This window comes from Athene cunicularia (genome assembly GCF_003259725.1).
Source record: "Athene cunicularia isolate RWA chromosome 14 unlocalized genomic scaffold, athCun1 chr14_part1, whole genome shotgun sequence".
Classification (NCBI taxonomy): domain Eukaryota; kingdom Metazoa; phylum Chordata; class Aves; order Strigiformes; family Strigidae; genus Athene; species Athene cunicularia.
In genome coordinates this window covers 17,150,355-17,161,567 of record NW_020799118.1, presented here as the reverse complement: position 1 = coordinate 17,161,567, position 11,213 = coordinate 17,150,355, and the positions used below count along the sequence as shown (strand labels likewise).

Genomic DNA, 11,213 nt, shown 5'->3' with positions numbered 1-11,213 from the left:
CCTCCCGCTGGACGAGCCCAGCTGGGCCCGCCTCCCGCACAAGGGCCGAGTTTTGTCCGCGGCGGGGCTGTGGCTCCCTGCGGCGAAGGGCTGCAACAGCCCCGAGGGGGGGCGGCTCCGGCCCGTGCTTCAGCCGTGCAGCTAGGCCCCTGGGGGGCCTCGTAGGGCATTTCACCCCAAAAACGTCAACGTAAAAATCAGGAGGAAGACCAGCATAAGGAGTAACCTCAGAGACAACTTTATAACCTGGTTACTTTAGCATCGTGTCGGAGCACCTCAGTCTCACAGAGCACAGCGGGGGGGACGCAAAGTGGACACACCATTATCGACCCCTGCATGTAACCTGATCATAACCCATCTGCTCTAACTCACCCCTTACCCCTCTCTCAGGAAACGGTGTCTGTGAATAGCTCACAGCTCGGCCGGCTGCAGCTGGGCAGCTGCTGTAAGCCAGTGCTTTCCTGGAGAATCTGGTAGTTAACGCTAAGGGAGCCAAGACCTGCATGGCCTTTCTAACCACGTATTTTTAATTGATAATAACTTTACAAGTTAACATTAACAGCTGAAAGTTTTATTTAATGGCTCCCCAGCTTTCCAGGCGTCAAGAAGTAGATGTAGAGGCAGCCATAGTGCTGCTTTTGTCTTCAAGGATTTAAAAAATCTGTATATTGCAGAGACCAAAATCCTAAATGTGTACAAAAAGGAATTAAATTACTTATGACAGATTACAGCATAATTCAGTTTGAAAGGCACCTCGGGCCTAGAGTCTAACCCCCTGCTCAAAGCCGGGTGAGCTAGATCAGACCAGCTTCCTCTGGGCTTTATGTTTTTGCCTTGGGAAGCTCTGAAGACAGATACTGCACAACTCTGGGAAACCTGTTCCTCTTCCTGTTTGTCTTCAGGGTGACAAAGTTTTTCTGGTAGTGGCTATATAAAACATGATGGCCTGAATACAACCTCTACATCTGCTTATGTGAATAATAAAAATAATATGTGAATATATAAAATAACAATATGTGAATAATAAATAAATAAATATAATTCCTGCTTATGTGAAGCTGTGAAGGAAAAAAAAAAAAATCAGGGAAAAAAATACACACCAAGATATACAATACCCTTTTTATTGCTCCCATTTCCTCTGTGTGGTGGGTTTTTTTTTCTTCTTTCTTCCCCTTGTACTGGTGACCATAGACAAAGACAGGACATTCAAGACAAACAGCCCTCTGGCTTGACCCATTTCTGACACTCACTATTAGCAGACACTACTGGGAATGGAAGCTGTAAAGCAAAAAAAACCCAAACCAAAGACCAACCAAAACCTTCTCTCACCATGGTGAAAATCATGAAAATTCTGCGATGGGAGATGTCAAGAGAAGTTATGACACTGATTTCAGTGAAACCAGATTTCACCTTGGAATGCTTGGCCTTATGGACAAATTTTCTGCCCTCCCCCAAGAGGCCATTATTATGTAAATAAAGGTTAAATAGAAACATCTGATAGGGCATGAACAGCAAGTAACACACTGGACATAATTTAGACCAAGTATTAGTATGTATTTATGCACAAGAATAAAAACAGCTTTACAAGTTGAATTGGAAATTTAAACAGAGGAAGTTTAACAGCTTTTGTATATTATATTAAATAACCAAAACACCTTTTTCCAAAATTGGTAAAGAATAAATAATATAATTTACAATATGGTACAAAAAATAATCAGTAAGGACAGGCATTCTGCTTTATACATACACTATATAGGTATATTTATAATCTATAAAACAAATTCACATCTCAAACAAGCCAGAGACCTTAGATGATATGGCTTAACTATTATTAAAAGAAACAGCATTAATTTTTGCTGCCAGAACCATAAGCTCTAAAGCAGTTATCATGTTTCAATAATTAATGATAACTTATTGCTGTAGTGCTTGCCAAGGTTTCACTTAGTTAACATTTACAAATTGCTGTGAAATTAAGAGATTCAAAGGTTTGAAAAGGTTAAAAAAAAGTGCAGTACTTTCCTTATAAATGCATCTGAAGTCTGAGTGTAAAAAACAAAATGCAATTTAACCTCCACTCTGGGATCTGTAAAGTCAGTAAATGAGATGTCTTTATAGATTAGGTTTGATCCAAGCCATTTAATTAAATTTAGAAATATAAAGAGGGGTGTCAAAAACAGGTTTAACAATGCCATATTAAAAACAATTAGTATTCCTATGCTTAGTAGATTTAGTGATAAAGGATTAAATGAATTGTGTGGGTAATCAGGATGCAACACCCAGCAGAAAACCCAGTTAGCGCACACATGCACACACAGGTAGATGTAATTCTTAGGATGTAGTACTGCTTTTCACCCAGGCTGTGATGACAATACTGAATTTTCTGCCATTCACCTTGCTGAACTATTCGGAACTTCCTTATTATATATGTGTCACTAAACCAACACGGGGAAAGCTTAAAGCAATTAATACTAGAACTGGAGGTTGTTAGTGTCCATTTGTCTTCTCCAACCACCTTACAGTGCCCCAAGAAGCTATTATGCTAACAAAGTCACATTTATCTCAAAAACAATCCTGTGTGCATTTCAGCATAACTTGCTTCAATGTTTGCTTGTGATAGGCTGACATTGTGACACATACCGATTTTGTTACTTACGTTGGGGAAGCTGAAATAATTAAAATTGAAAAAGCCTTGTGTTTTGTAAGAAAAATCAAATATATACACACACACAAGCATACATGTATGTGTGTGTGTGTATATATATATATATATATATATGTGTGTGTGTGTGTGTACATACATCCCCCACCCCCAATTTTTCGTTTAGCAATCTTAGGCACAAGCTGATGATGACTAGTATTGTAAAGCACATCCACCTAAAATCTAGAGCTGGTGGAATCAGAGGTGTGTTTAAGTGACCTTTCACATAACAAGGATAACAAATTCTGCATCAATTCAAAACTACCACAACGCTCTAAGTTATTTTCAAGTTTTTCCCTGATAAGACTTACTTGTCCTGAAAGGGCTTTATTATTAAACTGCAGTTTGCAAAGCATTACAGTTCTGAAATCAAATGCTGTTCCATAATGACAGCTTCTAAGAGGCTGATGCCAAACAGATTTCTAACCACAAAATTCTGAATGCTGAACTGACCTTTGTCATTTCCACTTTATTATTACTTGGTGGTCCAACCCTACTTGCAAAAACATTCAAGATCTCATGGCATCACTGAAAATAGCCACCATGCTAACTTCATTCTACAATTTGGGTATTCCCCTATGGCAACTGAATGTGCTGAGGAAGGGCAGCCTGACAGCTCCCTGGATCAGCAGAAAGTCTTCACAGATCTTGATGAAGTGTTCTGCCATATAGGTGCAGCAACACTGGCACTTATTCTAGACAACCTAAGAGTCAAACCCAGTGTCACATCCACTCCATTACCAGCATGGGTAAAGATGACAAAATGTCTGTCAAGCTACCCAAATACACTGGAGACCATCAGGCTGGTCTTTCAACATTTAGAAGTTTAAGAATGAGAGTTCTTTAAGAATTAAGAGGTTTTTGTTGGGTTTTTTTTGTTGTTGTTGTTTGGTTTTGTTTGTTGTTTTTTGTTTGGTTTTGTTGTGGTTTTTTTTTTTTTTAAATACAGTACTTAATTAGAATGTATCACATCTCCTCCTGCATGTCCTGTAATTCACAGCCACAGTAGGAGCCCTCTACTTTTGTCTTGCAAGTCTGAAGGATTTCTGGAGGTACAGCATACAGGATAATTACTATGATTACTAATGTAAGAAGCCAAAACCAAGAGGAAACAATCTGGGACAGAGTGAACCAAAATACAGCTCAACTCTAGGCAAAACTTTAAAATTTTAGAGGGAGTGACTCTTGAGAGTAATGGGTATCCTCTCCATACCAAGGGTGAATGCTCAGAACGATACAATCCCCAGCATTCTTTTTTCTGACAGCCTTCAACTTTTTATATTCTAGGTTTACATTATTTCCTATAATTGCATCAGAATTCTCAAACAAGGCTCTGTAAGAACAGTGGAAGAGAAGTAATGACAGGACTTCATATACCACATGATGAGCAGCCAAGAACAGGAAGTTAGCCCACAGGTATGAAATTCTCCATTCTTCTAGTCATGATTGTTTTCTTGCTAGTAGTAAAAGTTTGCCTCCTTGCTGGAACATCCAGTTGTACTAATGCTGTTTCTCTACATCTGTATGGTTCCTATGTCAAAGAGGAGGATGTAGCAACCTGATACGTGGGGTCTTGGAATGTCATCCAAATCTGAGTGAAATCAGGAAGGCTGCTCTGGGCCACGCAAAAGGTACATCAGAAAACTTGTTACGTTTTCTCTTAATAACAGAAAGCATAAGGCAAACTAGGTATCAGGTTGTTGGGTTTTTTTTTAAATCTACATAAAGCAGGGTAAAGTGACCGAGAAAACAAAAAATCCAATCAGTGCACTGTGAGCGAAGTTACAAGGAAAAGCTCCCAGTCAAAAGCCTTGTAAAAGTAGCTACAGGCAGGCAGAACTATATCCACCAAGTATAGTGCAAGTTGGGAAAATGAACCCCTGATAATAGCCTAAGAGATGGAGAAGTTTTGTTTGTTGAGGTTTATCTAGAACTAGCCCCTTTGATAAGTTCAGAGCTCCTTAAAATAGCCAAGGGACATCCTCTTACTAGAGAAGCAGACAAGTGCTTAAAAAAAAGGGGGCACAAGTATTCTCTCTCATGACCAGTAGGAGAGGAAATAGGAAAAGTCTCCTGAGTTATAAAGGTTGAATCAATGGACAACCAGTTCTACGGAAAGTAACTTTATATGCCTTTAAACCCACTGGTATCAGGATCTGGGTCTTTCAAATACTAAAACACGAACATTAAATGCATAGGGATTTAGCAGAGGGAGATCCACTAGTGCCTGGGAGTGACTATTAATGAAAAATGATGCTCCAAGGTACTACAGAGCACCCGGAATTCACAGAACAAGAAGGAAATAAGGAAGGACTAAGGGATTAAGCTAGGACTTGATACCTCTCCTCTTCATGACACAAAAGAGATCTCAACAATTTTAACGTTAACATGTTATTTGTTTCTATGCATTAGAATATTCTTTCCTATTTCCTCTCCCAGGCAAATCCTCAGTTTTTGTGAAGATGGCAATATATACAGGTTTCCAGCAAAGCCAAGACTAATTATGACAAAGCTTTCATAGTGATTCCAGTAAGCTCTTTTGCAGTGTTTCCTGACTTATAAAGCAACCATTCTTCAGGGAAAGTAAGAAAGCACTCTCCCCGCTCATGGGATGAACTGTGCAATGTGATGAAAAATCTTAAAAGGTGAAGAATATGAATTCAGTCAGGATAACGATGATTGAGACATGTGATGGGGTTTAAAAATAGAGGAAACTACCCAAGGATCCATGCAGTCTGGGATTAGTGTAAATCAGAGCTCCCCTACAAAATAAGAAAGCGGGTACGTGCCCCTGTTGGAATGGTCAAAAAACAAAACATAACCCAAGAAACAGAATGGTCTATGAAAACGAAGCATTAGTAGAGTCGCAGCGCCTTTAAATAGAGTGCAAGAAATTTCAGTTTGCCTGACTGATAAAAAGAGTGCCAACTAGGACGTGTCAAGATGCAAAACAGTTCCCATACCCACCCCCACCCCCACCCTTCATCCTCCACAACTTCAGCGTGGATCCCAAATCATAGCAATTTGATTACTACACAAAAAAATAATTCACGTAGGAGAGCTGCTGGCAATACTCTTCCCTGCTTAAGCTTCTTGCTTAGGCCATTCCAAAGTACAAGTCCAGGCCTGTCCCATAAACCTGCCATTTTATATCACTGATGCGGGGGACACACTAATTCCATGTTTGTTTTTCCCAGCATATTGCACATTCCAGGACTTGCAAGTACTTCTTCAGACCTTTGAAGACAATGCTCCTCTTTTAGAAAGAAGCGCACAAGATAGGGACAACTGAGCCTCAGCTGCTTTTCTACAACCTGTCCTTGCCATGATCCAGCGCTGCAAGCTCCAACTTTAGCTGAACAGTCTACACCAGCCTGCTGGTCTCGTACACTCACTGTGAGAGGTCCCCAATTGGGGGACCACCACCTCCTCCATCAAACAGAATTTCCCTGCGGGTTGGCTCAGGTATTGATAGTTCCTGGGCAAGGTCATTAAAACGAGATATATAATCTATGCTGTTCTCATTCATCATGCAAGCCAGCTGGGAATCCACCACCTAGAAGAGACATGAGAGAAACAAAGAGCTACATGTTAGTGGAAATTTCACAGGATTGTTTAGGTTGGAAGGGACATCTTGAGATCATTTTGTCCAACCGTTCTGCTCAAGTAGGGTCACAGCTAGGACAGGTTGCCCTGGACCATGTCCAGCCAGGTGTTGAATTATCTCCATGAACAGAGATTCCACAACCTCTCTGGGCAACTTGGTTTTGGTGTTCACCCTCACATTAAAAGAGTTTTCTTGTATTCAGGTGGAATTTAATGTGTTTTAATTTGTGCCTGCTGCCTCTTGTCCCAAGAAGAGTTTGGCTTCCTCATCTTCATTTCCATCTTTCCTCATATGAAAGACATACTTTATCCGAGTTAGAAAATAGTTCTTATCCATGGCTAAATGAAAGCCTCTAAAAAAAATGAACCCAAACCCAAAAAGTCTCAATATTGTCTCAGTGGGCCTTACCTGCCTGTCCTTAATTCAGCATTAAGGTGCACTATTAGATCCACTGTGCAAGAACTCTATAGATATTACCCCTAACACAGTAACTGCATTTATAAATGAAACAATTTGCAGGACATTAAAAGGCCTTTCATTAAAGCCATTTTTAAATGTTACTTGCTTCCTCTGAAGACACCTATGCAAACCCACATCTGCCACAACAGCTGCTCTGGTGTGCCTAAAATGGTACCTTACCCCATTTTCTTCTGAAAGCAGTTTGTAAGATCAAGGGCTTCAATGTCACTTCAAAGCCACACAAATAAATTATATATTACTTTAATTAACACACACCTTGACAGACTCTTACCACCAAATAAGCAGTATCTTCATATTTATGACAGGAAGTGGAGCTGTGTGTGGAGCCTGAAGCTGCTAAAGGCACATTAAAACAGCATGAGCTTGCTGCAGCTCCTAGTTACAAGGTCTGTACAGAACCTCCTTATCTGAATCCAAAGGGCAAAGAAGGAATGACGTTTTCCTTCCATCAGGGCAAGCCCTCTCAAAGTTACTATATACATGAAACATCATGTGTCAACAACTATAAACTGCAGGATAATTAAGATTGGAAGGGACTGGAAGAGGTCTCTAGTTCAATCTCCTGAACAAAGCAGGGTCACCTAGGAGGACAGACCAGCTTACTTAAGGCTTTAACCATGTCAGTCATAAAAAGCTCTCAAGATGGACACTGCACATTTCTGGGCAACCTGTTCCCCCACCTGATTATCCTCAGGGTGAAAAGGTTTTTCTTTGTATGTAGTCAGAACCTTTCTCAAGTCAGCTTTTGCCTGTTCCTCCCACAATGCATCACCACTCTGTGAAGCGCTTGGCTGCATGATGACCTCCCTGCAAGTACAGGCAGGCACTTGTGAACGAGCCCAGCACCATCAGCCTTTCCTCACAGGCAGGCACTTTGGCCCCCTAATCATCTTAGTGGCCCTTGGCTGAACTTGCTCCAGTTTATCTCTGCCTTTTCTGTACTGGATGCTTAAAACTGGTGACAATACTGTAGACATGGTCTCACAGCTGTTAAGTAGAGTGGGATAATCATCCCCTTGTTCAGTCTAGTGGCTATGCCCCTGTTGAAACAGCCCATGACACTGCCAGTCATCCTGGCTGCCACACAACATCTGGCTCATGTTCAGCTTACTGCCTACCAACATGCCCAGGTAGCTCTCAGCAGAGCTGTGTCTTAAACAGTCTCCAGCCTGTATTGCTGTTGGGGTTATTCCTTCCCAAGGGCAGGATTTTGCATTTGTCCTTGCTGAATTCCATAATGTTCCTGGCAGCTCATTCCTCCAGTATGTCTCTGTCCTCAAGGATACCAAAGCCTTAGTAACTGCTATTCTTCATTGTACCCCTTCAAAAGATTTCAAAACAAGAGGGTAATTCTACCAACAGAGAAAATAACTCATCAGCACAGGTCCTTCTGCCATTCTCTCAGGTAACTTAGTATTAACCCTTTCCTGCTTCTTCCTTCTGGAACTATTTACTTTTTCTAGCAGTCCTCCAACTATACTGTAACTGCATCAGTATTAACCTTTCTCTCATCTTCAGCTTTTTCAACTCCTGCTCTATAAAGCAGGACATACAAAACAGAAGGATTACAACTCTCTCTATCAAAACAAAGATACATCCACCATGGTAAACATCACCTGTCGCCACAAAAAGAACCTGGGTTGAACATGCACACAACAGCTTCTTGCACCAGCTCCAGTGCCATATACCCTCAAGCCATTTACATCTTTCTATTAGGACTGTAACCCTTCCTTACTAAGCTCAAGTGCAGATGTCAACACATCTTTGCCTTAAGTATCTCAGGAAGGTATGATGGACCACATACAGTAACACTACACTAAAAAAAGCAGACAGCTGAATGTAATTTGATGACATACCTCTGCTACATCTGCCAGAGACCGTGACACAAAAGAATCCCGTGAGTTTCCATCCAGAAGACTGGGTCCCAGTAAGGAGGTCCCACTGGCAGTCCCAACAGGAGTTGGCAACATTTTTCGTCCCTTCTCAGGGGAGATGAAACTTGCTATAAAGAACAGGCACATCAGTAAGTCACTGCACTGAATGATTGCAATTAGGAGCATAAACCCCCAAGAAAATAGAAGACTGGGAACACATGTATTTCTTCTGGCTCTTAAAAATTATGTGTTACCAGCATGAACACCATCAGCACACTGCTAAGAGTACACAGACTAATTACACTGGGCCCATTAAATATTAATTAAAAAAACCCACCAAACAATCCCCAAATAAACCCAGTCATCTCATGTCTTCTGAGATTATGCTCACCAAGCACAGAACGAAGCCTATTTTCCCAACAGCAGAGCCAGGGGCATCTTTTCATTTTGGCAGAACAGCCAAAATGTCTCAACCTAACTAATGAGTCAAGCTCCAAACAGACTACAAAGAACTGCCAAGGAATTACTTGTCTCAAGGTATGGGCCCCAATCTAGCAACAGGATCTTTTCAGGAACAGACTTGTAAAGAGGAAGAAAATGTATTCAAGGCAACACTGTTGAAATGAAAGCAAGGAGGAAAGAATTCTACAAACCTCCTACTGGGTTTCTGATTTTCCAAAGGATTCACTTCTACTAAACAGCATTTTTTGGTTTTTATTTTTTAAAGAAAAGAGCTTTTTCGTTGCAGTTCTCTGTATACTGACACTTACAAAACAAGCTGCTGAGAGACGAGTCTGTGGAGTCATTGGGGTACCACTGGGGATCATGGCTGGGAGAAGCAATCCAGTTCTGTTGAGGACTACTGGATGGGGATGGAAGACTTTTGGAGCTGTCACTGCCATTCAGCTTTGCAGGTGACAGAGAAACACCTTCACCTGTGAGCCAATGTCAGGAATCACTGATTCAGTCAATGGGTTCAAATTACAGGACACTCCACCAAGTTATGTTTAGAAAGAGAAAACAACAAAAAAAAACCCCAGCAAAAAAAACCCTACCTATATATGCTACAAAATAAAGGACTGGCACATGATTTTATTTCCAACAGATACCAAAAAAACCTCCCCAAACCCAAGAACTGCTTCCTGGAAAAGTTTCTGCTGACATGTAAGATGACAGGGATGTTATTTAAAGTTAACAGGAAGACTCTAGCTAAACTCAAACTTACTGTATTGACCAGAGCTGATAGCTATTTCAATGATAGAGTCACTGATTTGAGTGGCAGGTTCTCCTTGAGAAAGCACATCTTCAGGTGGTCCAGGAAGAGAAATATCCAATAGAGCAGAAACATTGGGCGGAGACAGCCGGGTACTGGAAGCCTCTGATGAGGGAAGTGGAGGGGTGGAAAGACCATTTTGGAGGGGAGTCTTGGTCAGTTCTGACAGAGAAAGGACTGATGTGCCCTGTTACAAGAAACACAGTTAACTTCATAAATTTCTGAAGGACTTGGAAATCTGTCTGAAAAGCAAGAGCTTAGCTCCTAAGCATCAGATTAAAATCAGACTTCAAGGCTGGTGAGCTTCCTGGTGGTGGTGGGCTCCCAGGGGTGGTGGGCTCCCAGTTCTGGTGGGATCTCAGTGATGGCGAGATCCTAGTGGTGGTGGGATCCCACTGCTGGTGGGCTCTCAGTGCTGGTGGGCTCCCAGGGGGTCGCAGCCAGCCAGTGCAGAGGCACAAAGCCTACCCAGCTGGCCCAACCAGGAACCTACTCCTCCCCTAGCCCCCCGCAAAGCCGGGTTCTCTCCAAAAGACAGGACGGCCACGCAGCTTGGCAGGGTCGGGCTGACCACCAGTCAGCATCCCCAGGCAGGCAGAAGCAGGCTGGACTGGAAACACCGGGCAGCATTGGGCCCAGGCAGCAGCAAGCTGGAGAGCTCAGCATGCCACTGCTGCTGCTGCAAGTCAGCAGTGCAACAGTTAAGCCTGGTTTTGAGGGGAGAGGGCTGTGTGCCCTCTGCACTGCCCTTATACAACCCATCAGGATAAGCAAGAAGTAACGCGGGAATCCCGGAAAACCCAGGGCAGAGAGAAGAGGCGTAACTTGGCAGGGGAGGAGATGGTTGTAAATTTATTTGCAGCACCCTGAAGTCATCTAACACACGCGCTCTTTCCAAGCCCCTGCCCTCCAGACCAGGCAGTTCCTGCAGCAGCCCTGGTGCTTACGCAGCTGCCGCCTGGCAGCGCAGCCGCCCGTGGGATGGGACACCAACACAACAGCGCGTTTGTTCCAGGTTGGCGGCATCAACCCCAGACAAAAATCCAGCCGGGACCCACCCCAGCATGCTGCGAAGAGGCCAGCAGGCTCCTCCCTTGCCTTCCTCAATGCCCAGGAAGTCGCAGAAGGTGAACGATGGGGATCTGCGTTCCAAATGGGTGCCCCAGTGCTACCTCGCTGCTGGAGCTGGGCCAGCCCTCCACTCCCCCAGCACAGTGTGGAGCTCCGAGCCGGGATGCGGATGGGGTGAGGGGTTGTGCCCAGCACCCTCCAGCTTGGCAG

The 11,213-nt window shown here is 42.9% G+C and overlaps 1 protein-coding gene across 2 annotated transcripts in view; it reads right to left on the bottom strand.

Annotated features, from left to right (window-relative positions):
• Window positions 1-4,403: 4,403 nt before the first annotated feature.
• CRAMP1 (cramped chromatin regulator homolog 1) overlaps window positions 4,404-11,213 on the bottom strand; it is a 44,005-nt gene continuing 37,195 nt past the window's right edge. For both annotated transcript variants that reach the window (XM_026858876.1, XM_026858875.1), the window contains exons 17-20: window positions 9,885-10,119; window positions 9,430-9,594; window positions 8,642-8,787; window positions 4,404-6,254 (exon numbers count right to left, since the gene is read on the bottom strand). In XM_026858876.1, coding sequence (XP_026714677.1) covers window positions 6,090-6,254; window positions 8,642-8,787; window positions 9,430-9,594; window positions 9,885-10,119 — 711 coding nt within the window. In that variant the 3' untranslated portion in view covers window positions 4,404-6,089. The remainder of the gene's footprint in view (window positions 6,255-8,641; window positions 8,788-9,429; window positions 9,595-9,884; window positions 10,120-11,213) is intronic.